The sequence below is a fragment of the Ambystoma mexicanum genome, chromosome 4q, assembly GCF_040938575.1.
Source record: "Ambystoma mexicanum isolate Mex_15411 chromosome 4q, UKY_AmexF1_1, whole genome shotgun sequence".
NCBI lineage: Eukaryota > Metazoa > Chordata > Amphibia > Caudata > Ambystomatidae > Ambystoma > Ambystoma mexicanum.
Genome location: NC_090928.1, coordinates 1,243,873,507 through 1,243,894,236, shown reverse-complemented (window position 1 = coordinate 1,243,894,236; position 20,730 = coordinate 1,243,873,507). Strand labels below are relative to the sequence as shown.

The following is a 20,730-nucleotide window of genomic DNA, read 5'->3' as shown; positions in this document are numbered from 1 at the left end:
TCATTCTGCTGATGTGTGGGGCTGAGAGAACACTACTCTCTCTCTCTGGAGCTCTTGACCTAAGGGTACCACACATTTCCCCTTCTGTTCCAGCACTCCCCCTGGTCAGGTGTGCCCAATGAATCTGAAATGGATAGCCAATACGCGCATCGGAAGTGGATCAGAAGTGGCTGTTGGGCTGTAGCTGCCCAAAACCCTGCTCCTCGCTTTTTCCTTGATGTTGGGATCGTCGGTGAGAGGAAGTTTCTGACCCGCCGTAACAGTGTTTCAAATTTCACTTGTTTGGACTGAAGTAATTTGGCATTAGTTACTGTTTTGAGTTCATGCATCTTGCAAACTCCTGAACACTCTTTAAATCAATGTTGAGCCGCGGCTTTGCCGCGGCGTCTGATCTGTGTCTGTGTGCGCACTCGTAATATTCAAGCGTACTCAAGCGTGACAGTTTCTTTCTCTCCTCTTGTTTCAGCGTCCATAGGCACGCCCCCTGCCTCCCGCCTCCCGCGACATTGGCCACGATCCACTTCCTATATTTGGGCTGACGCACGCGCGCGCGCATCGGAAGTGGATCAGAAGTGGCTGTTGGGCTGTTAGGCGTGGTGGCGTGCATGCGGGCAGAGTGCTGGTATTCTACATTTTTGAAATTTAGTTTCCCTAATAAGGTTTATATGCATGGTTATATGTGTTCTATTCCTATCTATCTGATACCTATAACGGACAATTATTGTGGTTGTTCCTGTATAGCACGAGTTCTGTATTTTGGTGATAAGTGTGCAGACCTTTTATAAGTACTAAGTTTATATCTGAGGGTTGCTTCTCCAAGTCCTATGAATATGGTTAATGGGCTTAGGAGTGGTAGGAAGCTTAAAGGGGCAATGAGTCCCGTCATAACACCTTTGGATTTGTCCAATGAAAGATCCTCACATGAAGATCCGGGTAATCTTGATGTCAATTTTGATGCCATTCAGGATGCGGTGGTTAACTACGAATGTAGTGACTATAGTCTCAATAATTTGCCTCTGCCCCCTGCTGTGATTGAGGATGGTATTGTTACTCCGAATGCTTCAAAAAATGATGGAGTTCAGTGTTCAAATGATGAAGTGGTAACTTTGAATGCCTCAAAGATTGAACAAATACAGAGTATGAATGAGGAAGGGGGGGTAACCTTTGAAGCATCTAAAATTGATCAGATGCAGAGCACTAATGAGGAAGGTGCTCTATTAAAGGACGTTCCTAAAATGGGATATCGTGCCTCATCTAATCTCGCATCCTCACCGATTAAATATAATGTTAAGGAGGTAAATGAATTCAATGTGCCCTTGAATATAGCCCCCAGTGAGACTGAGCTGGATGAGTGGATGAGAAGTTAGCTCGATTCTAGAAATCGTAATAATCGAGTGTTGGGTGGCCTGAACGACTGTTCTTTTCTTGGTCCGACCATTGAGATGGAAGTGGGTAAGAGAATGAGATTCTCTATGGGGCCATCTACTCCTGTCTCAAACAGAATGATGGGTAGAGAGGACGTCCATATGTTTAGTTTACCAACCCATTACGGACACGACCGCCACTCTTTTGTGGGAAATTTGAGTGAAGATGGTGACTCTGATGGTAAAGCTTGTAAAGGTGATAGTCTTGAAGGCAAACCCTTGCTAATCCCTAAAAAGCCATTGGTAACTAAGAAAAATTCCTACATGGACCCTAATGAACAAATTGAACAATTTGAAAAAAAGAAAGATATGAGTTTCAAAGGAAAAAATTGCGATGATGCAAAAGTGGATGAGGAATTGGACTTGCGCGCTCGTGATGCCCCAGGTTTTGGTATTGACTTTCCAGTTCTTTCAAGGATACTGGATTTATTAGATAAAGGACACGAACGAACGCATGGTGATTTAGTTGATTTGAGATCAATTATAACTGAGCTCTTATGTAGGATGAACAAAGTAGAGGGGCTGCTGTTTACTTGCGACGCAGTGTCTAATCTAGTGTACAACAAAAATAGATTAAATACTAAGGATTGCTCTACACAAACTCCAACGGATGGAAGAATGGTGAATGCTGAATTGAAAACATTTGCAGAAATGGCGACTCCTTCAATAGTTTGTTTGCCCAATTACGAATCAAAAGCTTCTGCTGTTTCTTTAATAAAAGCTATAGGTGACTTAAGTAGCGATATTAAAGTTTTGAAAATCGACATAGAGGAGGTAAAAAAATCTCTTGTGAGAAAATCAAATATCGGAAATAAGTGCCTGATTTCGCCAAAAGTAGAACCGATGTCTCGTGGGGAAGTGATGGATAGTCCGTCACTGCTTTTAGATTTAATTGATCTAACGGAGGACAGAAATGAAGAGATGAGTGACTGTTTGAATGAGTCCAAATCTGAAAATGATTGTGTAGAGCATAAAGTGGTACTGACAAGGAGAGAAAAAAAACATTAGCACGTGCACTGAAAAGGGAAGCAAAGAGAAATAAATCCCAAAAAGCAAATGAGAAAAAAATGAACGCTAAATCCAAAAAGGGGGTTGAGACCGTAGCTTATAAAGAAAGGATTGGTGCCAATGAAGAGAAGAGCATTGATCTTCATCAATTGGATGAGTCCAAGGCCCATTTAAATTTGACTTCTGAGGGCTCAAATGAAGATATATTGCAGCCAAAAAAATGTTTGAAAAAATGCAAACACCTAAATGTTGACAAGAATACTAATGCCAGCAAGTCTGGTAAAGAATGTAATTGTTTACTCTCTACAAAGGGCCAGTCTACATCGGTAGGAATGGGTACAATGGGTGTGCAAACTGCCCTCTCTCAATTCTATCCTGTAAACAATAAAAACTGAAAAAAAAACAAAATAATTATGGAGAATAATAACCTCATTGGTAATGGTAATAACATGAAGGTCATAAAACTGTGTTGGGCAGTGGAGATAATCACTTTGATGATGAAACGATTGAAGAAGTGAATGGCGATATGGGTTCTGAAACTAAAAGGAGTAAGTAAACCTGTGGGTTTAGGAAATAAGGGAGTGAAGAAACCTCTAACTAAGATAAAAAAGCAAGCTCCGAGTGTGATATCTGGCCCTAGTCCCTTAACTGGCGAGAATGATGTGGAATTGGAATCCGAGTCGATTTATGAAGATGATGATTCCAAGTCATGTATTGATAAAGTGGAACAGGGTATGAAATTGACTCCTGGTGTGCCGGTTATTATGGGATGGGAAAATAATGTGCAAATAAACGGTAGAACCAGTTTGAACAGAACATTTATGCTGAAAACTTTTCAATCCATCCCCCCACTTAGAACTCTTCGTTCTGATGACCTTGACTGGATACGGATGGGTATTCATTGTAATCGTCGCATGTTATGTGGCTTTCAGTCAATGTTAATTATGAAGATGGTCTGGGAGCAAAGGGAAAATTTCTTGTTTTTATGAACGTTAAGGATGCAGATGAATTCTTGGCAACTCCAATCAAAACTGATATTCCCAAAGCTGTGAATACACAAGTGGTCCCGGAACTAAATGTTAGTGCTGATACATTGAAACAATTGCTCGCATTAGTGGTTGCTCTTAACGAAGTTACCTCGGGATCTAGTGGTGTTGTATGTCCTACTGCAAAAGCTAACAGAGATGAGATAGCGTAGCTATGGTAAACTGAGAATTACATCCTGGAATTGTTGTGGACTTGCAAATTTCCAGCGGTTGTATGGTAAAGATGAATCCAGCAAAAACCATGAAATATTTCTTTGGCAGGAAACCATGTATATGTCATCTTTTAATATTAAGGGCTTTGTTTCCTACACTATGGAAGCTACTAGGGGTCCAAAGGGTAGGCCGTCTGGTGGTTTAGCTGAACTCATAAGCAATCGTTGTAACTTTGATGTTAAGTTGTTGTTAAGAGATGATAGCTTACTGGTAATCCATCTAAAAGTTAAGGGATTTTATGATACAGCTTTAATAATTCTCTTTTTTTCTTTTTTTTTTTATTTGATTTATATTTCAGGCCAGAACCTGTAATTTTATCAAAAAGATATACGCATTTAACTCTTCAAGATTCTCCGGAGAGTTGGCTTTCAACAGATCGCGGTACATCTTTTTATAAACCATAGATACGTTTCCAATGTCGTTGTTCCGATACTCCTTAGGTTTGTATTAATGAGGCGTCTTCGATGAGAAGAATTTCATTTATCTGTTTAAAAGCCAGCTCGATTAAGTTTGTCATGGCCATGGTCCACCGCGTAGCTTCACCTGAGATCAATCTGTTCCATATGTTATCCTCTTCGAACATCCAAGGATTTGTAATCAACGGAAATAGATAAGTGATTCTATTCTGTTTGGTGTATGGACAGTTTAAAACCAGGTGCCTAATCGTTTCCACGGTGTCCACATTTTTACATAACCTGCATGCTTGGTTTTCCACCAAACCTCGGATGGCAAGTATTTGCTTTGTGTGAAGTGTATTTAGTCTCGCTTTCATTCAACATAATTCTCTTTATTGGAATAGAGCCTGTATCACCTGGGATCGAATTTTGCAAGTACTTGATGGAATATTGGAAGACATTCTCAACTATGCAACATGTGCAGATCATCTTAGGTGGCGATTTTAATTCCTCTTGTTATGGGACCAAATCTTTTGGAATGTGTATGGAAAATGGGAGTTTACCAACAACTGTGATAAATGGCAAAAAATGGGTACAGCATTTATTAGGTTGGGACATGCAACTAGTTAAGCCCGAGCATGGATCCCCCTTGTATTCCTGGAAACGTGGTGATCGTAGCTCGTATATTGACCGTTTTTCATATCTTCTTACTCTTATAATACATGCGAACCAACCCAAATATTAAACTTTGGTTATGGGGACCATCTTGCCATCTCTATTAGCGTAAATATTAAAGAGTGGAGTTTAGTTAAGGAAGAATCGTTGCAATTGTCGGAGACTGATAGACCTGGTCTGACCATACTGTGGAACATATACATTTGCAGAAAATTGATTGATAAAATCAAGAATGATGTAACTTTTCTATCTATTAATTGGAATCATGAGCTACATAAACCCGAAACGGAAGCTAAACTAAATTATATCATTCAAACAAATGTGTTAGATATAGCATATGCCCTTAGACCATCTGTTACTTGGAGTGAACATCGGCATGCTTTTGACTTAAGAATTTATAATCTAAAACTCAATAAAAAGTCCAAAATTAGGGAATTGGCGAGACTGAATTTGAGTCCCACAGTGTATGGCTTGGAAAAGAAACGTATCATGGTTTCCTTCAAGAATCAGATCAGGTTTTACAGGCATGAAATGGCTATTAAGGATAATCAGCGGATGATGCATAATATATTGGAACATGATACTAGGAATATCTGGTCTCTCATTAGAAATTTGCATGTAACCAGTGTCTCTTGTGAACCTTCCATTCTAGCTACCTACATACGTGAAAAAATGTTATTACCAAAATCATTCCGAAATATTCCTCACGTTGAATATGCAGAATTTATTTTGGAATGTTGTCCATGGTCAGTTGAGGATGTGATAGATGCTATCCTCAGGCTGAAAGACACTAAAGCTTCTGGCCCCGATTATATCCTGGCATGCGTACTTAAACATGACCCGCATTTCTGGGCTCCTATCCTAAAAATTAAATTTGATTCAATTGTTGCTACTAAGAGAATTCCATTCACTTGGTGCTCCGCAATTATAGTCCCCATCTATAAGAAGGGTCCCTCCAACGATCCCCAAAATTTTAGACCTATTGCGATTACGGATGCCTCTGCTAAGGTTTTTTCTCAGCTTATTCTAAAAGAACTTCAAGAATACTTATTTCAGAATGATATTCTGTCCAAATTTCAGACTGGTTTCTGTAAGGATATGGGGTGTACCTTGAATGCCACTATTTTATCTATTATCCAGTGTCAAACAAAAAAAAAGGGAATTGGAGCAGTCTATATGGCTGTGATAGACCTCGGTTCAGCTTTTGACACTGTTATAAGATGTCTTCTATGGAAGACTATGATCCATCAAGGGATTCCAGTACATCTGGTGGCGTTGATAGCCTTACTACACGCCAACACAAATTATATGGTTCGTGTTAATAAAATAGGAACCCTTACATTCCAAATCCCCACTGAAATTGGACAGAAACAGGGTTGCTCTATGGCCGCGATACTATTCAATATTTATCTCTCCCAAATTGAAACTCTCTGGAAAGACATAACATGCTATCCGGCTAAACTTGGACATCTCAAACTGAACTGTATTAGTTTCGCAGATGATTTATTATTCCTTGATAGAACCCCGTTTGGGTTACAGAACAAGCTGGATGCATTTCATCTTTTTGCAGAGGAACATAATTTGAAAATAAATTGGGCTAAATCTAAAATTTTGTTTTTTGCGGATGGGAAGAAAAATATCAAAAAGTATGATTGGGTAATTGGTATGGAAAAACTAAAGGTGGTTAAAGAACTGCGTTATCTTGGTTACTCTATTACTGATCTGTATTCTAAGATATGGTGGTCTAAACTGTTAAGGGAAAGAACTAAACCCTTGTTATCTCAAATGAGCATATTATTCAGGAAATATTGCAATTATTCTCTGATACCAATCATTCAGTTTTATTTGCTGAAGATTGAACCTTGTATACTATACATCCTTGATTCGTGTATGTTCGATATGGAGGATTTTCTTGACATGATTCAAGGGCAAATGTGGAAAAAGGTTCTGGGTATTGCTAGATCTGTTGCAAATGCAATTATTCTCCATGAAATAGGATTGTTGCCATTGTCTGCTAAGTGGAATTGGAGACGTTTGAACAACTACAAAAGATGTTAAATCCACCTAGGAACTCGCTCTATGGTGATCTTGGTCAAATAATAGAACATGGTTCCTTATTGGAATTGGATAACTTTACTAAGAAAATGGATGACATTCTAGAAATCACAAATATTCCTGAAGAAGACTTTCTACTGTGTCTACCTGAAAACAAACGTAAATTCTAACTCTTGGCTTGGTGTCGGCAATCTGACCAAATTGGTAACTTTAAGATGTATAAAGAAAATGCGCAATTTAGAAGAAAAATGAGGGTTTTACCCGGGTATTTGTTCCAATTTCCTAATTTTTTAGAAAGGAATTTATATATGCGGTTCCGTTTGAACCAATTTCCTACTTTTGAGCGAATTCAGAGCTGGGTTGATAAAGGTGTGAAGTTTGATACACAAGGTGCAGATTTTGTCAAATATATTATGTCACTGAATCACTGAAACATTTGGTAATCTATTGTAAACACTTTGATGAAGTAAGAAATAGACATCTAAGAAGCTACTTGTATTCTGATACCGAATTCTCCAAACTAACCTTATGGAATAGGTGTATGTGGGGGAACAGTTGTAAGTTACTTATCAATCTGACCAATTTTTTAAAGGTCATAATGAAAGCTATTTCTGCACAAAATGAATTAATGTAAATTGAAGTAATTTTATATTCTGTTGTCTTTTAATATGTAATGAATTGAGAATTTATACTGTTATATGTTTTCTTCTTTTAAACAAACAAAAATGTGTTACAAGATTGTAAAGATTCTATTTTGAATCAAACACAATAAAAAAAAAAAAAAAAATAGCCAATACTTCGCTAAGCTGCGCCCCACATCCAGGACCAGGGTTCCAGGATAGGCTTTATGCACCAGACCCTCGACCCATCAATACAGACCAAGTTCAAATGTGCTGTGCAGCCTCGGTCAGCACTTTGACAATCCGGGGCCAAGACTGCCTGTAGAGGCTCCGTACCAGAGTCAACCCCACTCACTGTTGTGCACGGGGTCTATGTCCCAGTGCACACTGCAAGCCCCACAACTCAGGCGCTGTGCCAGGTGGACTCCCCGTGTGAGCGCCAGCCAAAGAGCTGCATACCGGTCCCGTTCCAGATCCCGCTCTGTGCAAGCTTTCCCCACATTGCAGTGCAGCTCAGAGACAGCCTCTCCTCTCTCTTCTGCAGCTAGCTGTCTTTGCAGGCCATCATGACTGCTGCCATCTTCTGGGCCCGCCTGGGGACGAAGAGGCACACCCACAGCCCCCACCACCAGAGCACCGGGCCCCTCTGGATCTATGCACCCCTCAGGCCATACTCACACGGTCACCACCTCCAGGCTGGTCACCAAAGCTGTCTCGACTCCCTGCCGGGGATCACAGCATCTCCCATCTGCCTCCCAAGGATTGGCTGCACTCTTCAGCTGCTACCTTAATAGGCGTTTACCCCACTGTGACTCATGGTCCGGACTGCTCGCCACCTCCTCACAGCAGTGCAGGCTATAAGCAGACTCCTTCCTCTGCCAGACAAGGCATCCCAGATCTGCCTCCGCCTGCCACGCCTGCACCCATATTGGGACCTCAGATCTTTCTGCCACTAGTGAGGCCCAACAACCACCGCCGGAGCTCCAGATATGCGTGTCTCACACCGCAAGCATGTCACACTATGCACCCAGGACAGAGCTTTAATTCTTTAGCAAAAAAGCAGGATTTCTACGGGCAGCCCGGGTGCACCAGAGAGATTTGTGCTCATGTTGCAGCTGCTGGCCGGATTTGCATTCTCTTTAATGCTGGCTTTACGACAATTTTCCTTGAAATAGGTTCCTCACACTCTGGTCTTTACTTGTATATCTGATTCGTCAGGGTTCACAAACCCTAGGTTTTGTATGACCTTATCCAAATTATGAGTCCCCCTCTCATGGGCTCTTCGCATTAGAATTCTCTCTTTTATGATTCTGTTCCCTCAAGAGTCTAATTTCACAATACTGGTTACACTTCTTTGCAGTGGGCTCTCTCCCTTCTTCAAGCCTCAGTAACTGTTGGTTTCTCCCTTCCAACCAGGGTATTAGCATCCACTTTCCATCCATTTCCAAAACAGCGTTGTATGTCACATTCTGTACTGATTTCAGATAGCTCCAATTCTACTGATTTAATGTTCGACTTTCATTCTCCCAATACGTTGCCCATGCAGCCTCCTGCCTCTCCCGGTTACCTTTTACAACACGGGAAAGCTCATGGGGCTCGGCGTGCTCTCGGGTATTCGGCTTCTCGGTTAATCTTCTCTGTGCCTGGCTTCGGCAGCGTAGCATTCTTGACTCCTTTGACTTAGGATGCCAACTACGGACACAGGCTGCAGGTAGCTGGCAGGGATGTATGCGATTTCTTCGAAAATATTTCACCTAAGGGAGATTACACCAAATCCATTTCACCAAAAAATGAAATGAACTTTTAACTTTTTTTTACAATGTAGGGGGAGACCCCCGCACCTCTTCACCCCTCCCTACCCTAACTTATACCCTCACCCCACAACCCACCTATTATAGACCTGCAGCGAGGGCCGTACCGGGCATTATGGGCCCTGAAGACTGAGTTAATAAGGTATGAGGGACCATAACGCCTGGTACGGCTCTCGCTGGAGGTCTATAAAGCTATTAGAATACCCTCAGTGTTTAATTAAAGTACAATAAATGAGAAATGTTTAAAGAAGAAAAAAATGCAAAATGATATGTATGAAAATATAGGGTTGAACTACTTACAAATAATTTTGTCATTTAAAAATCAAAACTGTGAAATACAGCTTTTTCCCCCATATTTACTACATAGCTGTAGCTTTTATTACTAACTGTGACGTACTTGCTTTTCTCCAGTGCCTTTGTAGCATTCTTCTGCAGCCCAACGTGTCTTTTCTTATAATGTGGCTGTTTCAGTGCAGCCATATAATGCTGGTTGGGAACGCTAGGAAGAAGCGTTCTGAGGGGCAAAGTGAATGTTTCTAATCCCCACATTTCATACCAATGGGAGATTAAGCCGTGCCGGTGCGCACACAATACTGGGGGATATTTTACTGGCAACTGAAAACTAAAGGAAGTTTGCTGCCTTTATGGGGCGGACCACGCCAGACACGCTGCCGTGTTGAAATCAACTGCTACAAGTAAATCTGCAAAGTAATTATTTAAAATACGCGCTACGACGGTGCTGCCGCCTTGTAGGTAAGCTTTGCTTACATTTTTCCAGGCTGTAATCAATCTGCGGGCTATACCAGTTTGTATAGCTCGCAGATTGACCAATCACAAACGTCAAACACCCTCTAGGGTGTTCTAATATGCATTACACAAAACCACTTCACCTACCATTTCTGGTGAAATATATTCAGAGAAATCTCATTAGGTGAAATCTCATTAGGTGAAATGGTATTCAGTGAAATCTAATGTAACAAGCTGGCAGTATTTCTTTCTCCGTTGGTCTCAGCGCCGTTTGTTGGGCAGCTTACCCACCACAAAGCAGCCTTTGTCACGCCACCACCTTGTACGGGTCTTAGGACCCTGTTCGGGCAACAGTTCTACCGTTGCAGGATTCATCAGCTCTCAGGCATCTCACTCTGGCATTCCTCACCTTTCCAAAAGTTGAAGGCTCTGTGCCTTCAGCCTGCTCCCCTCTCCAAGGCGTAATCACATCAGGGGGCAACCCCTGCATACCATACTGTCTCCTCACAAGAGCTACTCGTCCCAGTTATATACACGTCTTTATTTTAAGAGACTTTCACTTTTCCTTGGTATGGCTGGTTTGTTCCCACATTGCCTGAAGCCAAACGTAAGGATGACAGCTTAGTCTTTGTTGCAGGTAGTCTCATATATGTAGACAGGGTATTCGGTCTCGGGAATTCCTCCTCGGAATGGGAGTCCATGTCACCTAAGGGGAACCAACTCCCATTGGAATGATTGTGGGAAAAAAACAGAAACGACAGCATGTACCAGATGGAAATAGGGGGAAGATTTGTTTTTTTAAAGAGGATATTGGCAGATGCGCGCTGTGGATAGGGCTACACTTTGAAGCTCCCTTGTCATTGGGGCTTCATCAGGAGTCTGGCAGTATCCCAGCAGTGATATCGCTGGGATACCACTAGCGCAATTAGCATTACTGCTACTCGGTCCGGTGCCATTAGCGCCGGATCACGAGTAGCGGTACAGTGGTAAGTTCCCATTCCCTTTTGGGGGTGTTATTACTTCCGGCGATAATTGCGCTGGTAGTAATAGAACCGGAACTGGGTGCTAAGGGGACATTTCTACCTCCAGCAAAAAGCTGGTGGTAAAGCTCCCACTTAACGCCCAACTCAAGATTGGGCCAGCCCTTAAATGCAGTGGTAATAGTGTTACTGGTGCATTTAAGGGCTACGGCCCAACTTATGATGAGGCCCATTGTCTTCAATAGGCATTAATTTAAACCATCATTCAGACAAGCATTGATTTTACTTTTTGTATATTGGCTTCAAGATTTCTAGTCTTTAAATGTCCCAGCATACTCTATCCATGCTGGTTGCCAGCTGTCAGCATGTGCATACATATTCTTACCTAGAAAAACAGAGAAGGAAGCCTTACCTTTGCATCACGTCAGACAGCCAGAGTGTGTTAACTGGGGCCAGCAGCTCCTCCAGGAATGCTCTCTGGCGCTCATAGTTGAGGAAGTGATTGCTGAGGTGGATTAGCAAATTTGTGAGACAATCCTTTTCCATCGTGGTCAGCAGCAGTTCGTTGGATAGCAGAGCCTTCACATAGTTAAAAAATGTCTCAAAGTGGGGCTGAAAACAGGAAAAAACACAAGAATATGGTAGGGGAACTGCAAGTGGGTTTGGCGTGCTATTAGTAGTCATATTCAGAAACAGAAAATATTTTTACTTAGACACACACTGCACTGCTAATGCAGGCTTATAGCAAGTTATACAGGACTAGATGCCAGTGAAGGTTTCCGTTAGGCTAGAAGGTTTCTGTTCGGATAAAAAACAAGGATGCTGATGTAGAAGTAAGGAAATCCTTCCCTCGAGGAACTCCCAATAGTCAGACTGCAACTTCCACCTACTTTCACACTGTTCTTTAGAAGTATGCCTTCCTCTAAATCACTTACTGGTGTTTTTAAAAACGCCCCTAAAGAATGAAGTACACAAAACACAGTGGCCTGGAAGTGAGTGAGAACGTGCTTCTAAATCATGGTAGCATTCCCACACTCCACATCCATATTCCAGTACTAAGATCAGAGCTGCTGGGCAAACAGTCCTAAACGTTACCTCTGGCTTAAAGGGGTAGTTCTTTAACCTGAACCTTTCCTTTTACTGGTTTAACTCTTTTTCCCTAGCAAGTCCCATTCAATCTCTGTGTTGTTCCCCCTTAGAGGCCTTAACCCTCATTGTGTGGGTCACCCAGAAGGCACCTAGTGTTTCTCTAGGTAGTAAACATGCCTAGTTAGCTGTGTGTACCACACAGGGTACTTTACAACAAGGCATTTAAACATTACTCACAGTAGGGAACTGTGCCTGTTCACAATCACAGTAGATGGTGATCTTGCAAGGAGGGGCACAGCTATCCTTCAACTCCTTAATGGGAAAGGGTGCAGATCTGGCTATAAACAATCACGACCATTGCTTGCTAAGGATGGCTAAGGCAGGGGTGGCCACGACCAGTCATGGCTGAATCCATGTCCTGTGCCTTGAAAGAAGCCCGGAAAAATAACAATGAGACAGCCTCCAAGGAAGGGATGGTTGCCAAACGTTTGAAAGTAGGCCCTTTTGCGAGAGTAAGTTGTGCTAACATACAGCACTCAACATATTTATCTACGTTAAGGTAATCTGCACGTTACATTTGTCAATTGTGGGGACGAGTCTCGAAGCATCTAAGAAAACTACTCCAAATCAAAGAGGCCTGAGGTTGCTATGCTGCCGCATCTGCCGAAGTTTACGGTGCCTGGCAATTTAGCACCAAGAAACAACACCTGACCTTGGGGGGCGTATCTAGCAGTCACTGGTGCATATGTTACTTTCGGTGTCAAGATTTAGGGCAAGCTAGTATGTGGTCCATTTATCATTTGCAATTGCATCTCACTCAAACATTTCTTTCTGCTTGTATTTGGAATACTTAAGAGTGGTGCTGCACAAAACATCTTGTCATGTATGGTCTCCAAACTTCACAGGCAGATCTAAGTATATTGATCTAAGTGTATTGGTCTCAAGCAATAATGAAAACTAGGCCTTGATTGGTGTGCCTTTAATGCCAGTCTTGGGTTAAGAATGTTTCCTTGTGTTTCTCAATAGAAACCCAAAAATGCTTTCCATTGAATGCCTTTCCTGGCACCTCTTTGAACAATGCTAATTATTAATTTAAATATCACTTGTGCTTCTAGAAAGATCAATCAAAAAGAATTTGCATTGCATGTTTTGGCTTTGCTTGCTTGCTCATACGCATGTCGTCAGATGCTGGCTTGGGTGTATTCTGCTTCCTTCAGATCTCCTAGGGGACTACAGATCTTCTGGGCATCCATCCTTTGCTCTACTCAGGGAATACAGAACATCTGGGAATTTCTCCTCAACTAAGGGATTACAGATCATCTAGGCATCTCTGCTCTGCTAAGGGACTACAGATCATCTGGGCATCTCTGCTCTGCTAAGGGACTACAGATCATCTGGGCATCTCTTCTCTGCTAAGGGACTACAGATCATCTGGGCAGCTCTGCTCTGCTAAGGGAATACAGATCATTTGGGCATTTCTCCTCTGCTAAGGGACTACAGATCATCTGGGCATCCATTTGCTCTACCCAGGGACTACAGATCATCTGGGCATGTCTCCTCTGCTCTAATGAGGGATTACAGATGATCTGGGCATCTCTCCTCTGCTAAGGGAATACAGATCATCTGGGCATGTCTCCTGTGCTCTAATGAGGGACTACAGATCATCTGGGCATCTCTGCTCTGCTAAGGGACTACAGATCATCTGGGCATCTCTTCTCTGCTAAGGGACTACAGATCATCTGGGCAGCTCTGCTCTGCTAAGGGAATACAGATCATTTGGGCATTTCTCCTCTGCTAAGGGACTACAGATCATCTGGGCATCCATTTGCTCTACCCAGGGACTACAGATCATCTGGGCATGTCTCCTCTGCTCTAATGAGGGATTACAGATGATCTGGGCATCTCTCCTCTGCTAAGGGAATACAGATCATCTGGGCATGTCTCCTGTGCTCTAATGAGGGACTACAGATCATCTGGGCATCTCTGCTCTGCTAAGGGCCTATAGATCATCTGGGCATTTCTCCTCAGCTAAGGGACTACAGATCTGGGCATTTCTCCTCAGCTAAGGGACTACAGATCATCTGGGCATTTCTCCTCTGCTAAGGGACTACAGATCAGATGGGCATTTCTCCTCTACTAAGGGACTACAGATCACCTGGGCATTTCTCCTCTGCTAAGGGACTACAGATCATCTGGGAATCTCTCATCTGCTAAGGGACTACAGATCATCTGGGCATCTCTCTTCTGCTAAGCTCTCCTCTGCTAAGGGACTACAGATCATCTGGGCATCTCTCCTCTGCTAAGGGACTACAGATCACCTGGGCATTTCTCCTCTGCTAAGGGACTACAGATCATCTGGGAAACTCTCATCTGCTAAGGGACTACAGATCATCTGGGCATCTCTCCTCTGCTAAGGGACTACAGATCATCTAGGCACTTCACCTCTGGTAAGGGACTGCAGTTCATCTGGGCATCTCTCCTCTGCTAAGGGACTACAGATAATTTGGGCATTTCTCCTCTGCTAAGGGACAACAGATCAGCTGGGCATTTCTCAACTGCTAAGGGACTACAGATCAGCTGGGCATTTCTCCTCTGCTAAGGGACTACAGATCTGGGCATTTCTCCTCTGCTAAGGGACTACAGATCTGGGCATTTCTCCTCTGCTAAGGGACTACAGATCTGGGCACTTCTCCTCTGCTAAGGGACTACAGATCATCTGGGCATCTCTCCTCTGCTAAGGGACTACAGATCTGGGCACTTATCCTCTGCTAAGGGACTACAGATCTGGGCACTTCTCCTCTGCTAAGGGACTGCAGATCATATGGGCATCTCTCCTCTGCTAAGGGACTACAGATCATCTGGGCATCTCCCCTCTGCTAAGGGACTACAGATCACCTGGGCATCTCTCCTCTGCTAAGGGACTACAGATCACCAGGGCATTTCTCCTCTGCTAAGGGACTACAGATCATCTGGGAATCTCTCATCTGCTAAGGGACTACAGATCATCTGGGAATCTCTCCTCTGCTAAGGGACTACAGATCATCTGGGCATCTCTCCTCTGCTAATCTCTCCTATGCTAAGAGACTACAGATCATCTGGGCATCTCTCCTCTGCTAAGGGACTACAGATCATCTGAGCATCTCTCCTCTGCTAAGGGACTACAGATCACCTGGGCATTTCTCCTCTGCTAAGGGACTACAGATCATCTGGGAATCTCTCATCTGCTAAGGGACTACAGATCATCTGGGCATCTCTCCTCTGCTAAGGGACTACAGATCATCTGGGCACTTCTCCTCTGCTAAGGGACTGCAGTTCATCTGGGAATCTCTCCTCTGCTAAGGGACTACAGATAATCTGGGCATTTCTCCTCTGCTAAGGGACTACAGATCAGCTGGGCATTTCTCAACTGCTAAGGGACTACAGATCAGCTGGGCATTTCTCCTCTGCTAAGGGACTACAGATCAGATGGGCATTTCTCCTCTACTAAGGGACTACAGATCACCTGGGCATTTCTCCTCTGCTAAGGGACTACAGATCATCTGGGAATCTCTCATCTGCTAAGGGACTACAGATCATCTGGGCATCTCTCCTCTGCTAAGCTCTCCTCTGCTAAGGGACTACAGATCATCTGGGCATCTCTCCTCTGCTAAGGGACTACAGATCACCTGGGCATTTCTCCTCTGCTAAGGGACTACAGATCTGGGAATCTCTCATCTGCTAAGGGACTACAGATCATCTGGGCATCTCTCCTCTGCTAAGGGACTACAGATCATCTAGGCACTTCTCCTCTGGTAAGGGACTGCAGTTCATCTGGGCATCTCTCCTCTGCTAAGGGACTACAGATAATTTGGGCATTTCTCCTCTGCTAAGGGACAACAGATCAGCTGGGCATTTCTCAACTGCTAAGGGACTACAGATCAGCTGGGCATTTCTCCTCTATTAAGGGACTACAGATCATCTGGCCATCTCTCCTCTGCTAAGGGACTACAGATCTGGGCATTTCTCCTCTGCTAAGGGACTACAGATCTGGGCATTTCTCCTCTGCTAAGGGACTACAGATCTGGGCACTTCTCCTCTGCTAAGGGACTACAGATCATCTGGGCATCTCTCCTCTGCTAAGGGACTACAGATCTGGGCACTTATCCTCTGCTAAGGGACTACAGATCTGGGCACTTCTCCTCTGCTAAGGGACTGCAGATCATATGGGCATCTCTCCTCTGCTAAGGGACTACAGATCATCTGGGCATCTCCCCTCTGCTAAGGGACTACAGATCACCTGGGCATCTCTCCTCTGCTAAGGGACTACAGATCACCTGGGCATTTCTCCTCTGCTAAGGGACTACAGATCATCTGGGAATCTCATCTGCTAAGGGACTACAGATCATCTGGGAATCTCTCCTCTGCTAAGGGACTACAGATCATCTGGGCATCTCTCCTCTGCTAATCTCTCCTCTGCTAAGGGACTACAGATCATCTGGGCATCTCTCCTCTGCTAAGGGACTACAGATCATCTGAGCATCTCTCCTCTGCTAAGGGACTACAGATCACCTGGGCATTTCTCCTCTGCTAAGGGACTACAGATCATCTGGGAATCTCTCATCTGCTAAGGGACTACAGATCATCTGGGCATCTCTCCTCTGCTAAGGGACTACAGATCATCTGGGCACTTCTCCTCTGCTAAGGGACTGCAGTTCATCTGGGCATCTCTCCTCTGCTAAGGGACTACAGATAATCTGGGCATTTCTCCTCTGCTAAGGGACTACAGATCAGCTGGGCATTTCTCAACTGCTAAGGGACTACAGATCAGCTGGGCATTTCTCCTCTGCTAAGGGACTACAGATCATCTGGCCATCTCTCCTCTGCTAAGGGACTACAGATCTGGGCATTTCTCCTCTGCTAAGGGACTACAGATCTGGGCACTTCTCCTCTGCTAAGGTACTACAGATTATCTGGGCATCTCTCCTCTGCTAAGGGACTACAAATCTGGGCACTTCTCCTCTGCTAAGGGACTGCAGATCATCTGGGCATCTCTCCTCTACTAAGGGACTACAGATCACCTGGGCATTTCTCCTCTGCTACGGGACTACAGATCATCTGGGCATTTCTTCTCTGCCAAGGGACTACAGATCATCTGGGCATTTCTCCCCTGCTAAAGGACTACAGATCATCTGGGCATTTCTCCTCTACTATGCATGGCTGGCTGTGGGGTAGCACCTCATCCTTTTCTTATGTTCTTCTGAGGCTGCTCTCTAATCTGATTTTGGGGCCACCTTATATACTGTTTTTGGAGCTCATTAAATGTAATCCCCAATGCCATTTAATGAGGCTCACATTTCTTCATCGGTCACCGACTTAATATCTTTCCTTACCCATTGGGAATTTATGCTTTATAAAAAAAGGTCCCCACATAATTGGGTCTTAGATTACCTCATCAGACTTGTGACACTAATCCAGAGTCCTGTCTGTCGTTGCTTATCTTTATTTGATCAAACTTGCCTACATTAACTGAGTCCTGACTGGGTCCTATTACCTTATCAGACACTTGACGTTAGTCCAGTGTCCGGTCTACGGTTATCTTATTTGACATAAGTTGTCTCTATACTAACTGCAACCTTGTCCTTTTTCTATCATTCTAGATCCTTGTCATATGTTCCATCATGCTGGGCCTAACTGGCCAATGAGGTTAGAGAAGGCACGTTTCACAATCTGGGTTTTTCCTGACTGTGCATTAAATTGGATTTATAGAAAATGCCTTGCTGGACAGATTTTAGGAGGCCACCCTAGGTATAGTGAACCAGTAAATCAGAGGTTTGCCAAAAACAAATCGAGGAACATGGATGATAAGTCGAGGCTTATTCTCAGGACAGTGTGAGTGGGGTCAGGGGCCTTCAATGAGTCGGAAGACAGTATGGCACTCAACAAGGTTTACGTTACTTACCCGTAGCTATTGTTCTCCAGCATGGGTCTGGCATGGATTCACATGCTCATTTATTTAATTTAGTTATTTGTGCATTTATAACGGACCCTCAGGTATCTGGGCGCGTATACGAAAGCTCACCTTACAGTTATAGGTTACAGGCAAGCAGGTGTGAAACACCTTACTAGAACAGAGTTACAGTAGGAAGGCATAATCATCACATTAGACGTCACAGCATGTTAGTGTATTCAACAATTATGCAGGTAGAATGACAAGTATGTTGTAAGAAAGACCAGAGCTCAAGTTTGCAGAACCACATGAGTGACCCGTGTGAGCAGGTACTTATGGGAGTTCCTGAGTGAACAGCCAAGTTTTCACTTTTTTCGTAAAGCCCCAATATGAAGGTTCGGCTCTTTGTGCTACTGGCATGGAATTCCATAGTTCAGTGGCTAATACAGGAAAGCTGTTGCCCCCTGCTTTTTGTTTGAATTTGGGTACTTTGAGGCAAAGGGAGAGCGATGACCATGTAGGTCTGTCAGAATTATTTCTAGTGAATTTACATGCGAGATATTTGGGAGCTGAGTTGGAAAGACATTTGTGAGTTAGTGCTAAGGTTTTGAAAGCAATTCTGTCTGGAGCTGGCAACCAGTGGGCGTTGCGTCTAGCTGCAGAAATGTGGTGAGTTTTTGGGATATTGAGAGCAGCATTATTTTGCAGTATTTGTAATTTCTTTACATTAAGTTTGTTAGTCCCTAGGTAGAGGGCATTACAGTAATCCTAATTTAGACAATCTGAGGGCTCTTGCTGAGGTAGTGCATCTTTTCGACGATAAGAATGGTCTGCAGGGATTGATCAGTTTACATGTATAAACTGTGGCATAGACTGTAGCATTCACTTGTTTAGCAAAGGTAAATTAGGAGTCCAAGTACATTCATACGGTCTTTACTTCCTTGGATACTTTGATGTTGATTCTGTCTATGTTAAATTATTTGAATTGTTCGTCCAGTTTATTCAATTTGGTCTGGGATCCTAGGAGGAGTAGCTCTGTCTTGTCATCATTGAGGCATAAGCCGTGGATAGCCATCTACGCCTGAATGGTCAGGTAGATTTTATTGAGCAGTTTAGTATCAATGTCGTAATCGCATGTGATGGGGAAGAGAATCGGAGTGTCATCTGCATAGTTAGTGTAGGAGATATCCAGATTGTCAAGGTTGTCAAACAAGGGCTTGGTAAAGAGATTGTATATGGTGGGGGATACGCAAGTACTCTGTGGTACTCCGCAGGTGACCGGGGAAGGTTCAGCTGTCGCTGAAGGTGCAAATACCCTCAGAGTTCTGTTGTCTAAGAAAGATTGTATCCATGTAGAGACCTTGGTTGAGAAGTGGGTTGCAGATGAGAGATGTTTACAGAGGATTTTAAGATTGACAAAACCAAAGATAGCGGAAAGATCAAGTAGCAAGAGTCTATGTTGTCTTTGTCCTTTAATTCATCCATTTGAGTTTTTAAGTCAATCAAAGCTGATTTGGTGCCGTGACTTGGTCTGAAGCCTGATTGTCTCAGGCCAAGGAGGTTGTTTGATTCAAGATACTTCTGGATTTGCAGGTAAGCAGACCTGTCTCTGACTTTTAAGAGAAAGGGCACGGTTCCAAGTCTGTAATTAGTTGGTATGTTAGGGTCAAAGTTTTTTCTTTTTTTTTTAATAGAGGTAAGACCCAAGCATCTTTTGGGATGGTCGGGATCATACTTGTTTCAAATGATGCATTGATTAAAGTAGTGATGAAAGGTGCAAGAGTCTCTGCAGCCTCTTTGACGATTGTTGCCGGGCAGATGTCCCCTTGGCATCTCAATGGTTTGAGGCTGGATATTATTTCTTCTATTTTTCGAATGGTGATGGTGTAATGAAATGAAATGATATTTTATTTATATCGCGCTCGTACACAAGTGTTTCAGAGCGCGACCAGGCAGAAAGGGAGGGGAACAAGAAAAAACAGAAAACAGGGATCTTACTAAGCCCTGTTACATTTAAGAAAGCGCAAGTGCAAGGGAAAGGAAAATGGGGGAGAAGTGCAGGGGGTGGGGAGGGAGTGGAAAGTGCGAAGCAGAGGAGATGAAACATAAATATTAAAGGAAAGGTTCGGTCAAAATTTTTTATTGCCCCTACGGGTCGGCCATGTGTTTTTAAGCCTAAATCGCTCGATTTTAGAAACATTTCCTATGGACCTTACCCAAGTTTTCGTCCATTAAACGCACGCGAAAACAGGCAACAGGGAGCTGCCATTTTGTGATAATCCTATCACTTCCCCCATCGCCCTGGCTGACCTGTTTTTGCGGCACTAAATCATATCCCCCGCCCCTGAGCCTGTCATCAGCAGACGCGTACCGCCCATTTCACAACGCCAAAGCACGTCTCGTGTCAACATTCGCCGCGCTTCAGTAACAACGTGTCGCCATGGAAATGGCAGGACGCCTCTTTCCTCAATAAGTATAAACAGACCGTTTCACAACACACAGCAGCAGATTTTCGAGTCCATTCCTCTCTCTGTGTTACTTTGAGTATTCTGTGACTCGTTTCTGTGCTCTGAACACACAATGGCTACAATAATGCCCTACATGTACGAGCCCGAGTATACCGAGGAGGAACTACTGGAAAGGGAAACACGTGAAAACGATGGGTCTTCGACGGCAGTTGGGAGGACGATTCAACAGCTGAAGAGCCTGGACCTAGTCGCCTGGACGGTGTTTCCACCTGG

General features: G+C 43.5%; 1 protein-coding gene across 2 annotated transcripts in view; it reads right to left on the bottom strand.

Annotated features, from left to right (window-relative positions):
- LOC138468319 (exportin-5-like) overlaps positions 1-20,730 on the bottom strand; it is a 2,047,117-nt gene that overhangs the window by 852,085 nt on the left and 1,174,302 nt on the right. For both annotated transcript variants that reach the window (XM_069608821.1, XM_069608822.1), the window contains exon 21: positions 11,387-11,586. In XM_069608821.1, coding sequence (XP_069464922.1) covers positions 11,387-11,586 — 200 coding nt within the window. The remainder of the gene's footprint in view (positions 1-11,386; positions 11,587-20,730) is intronic.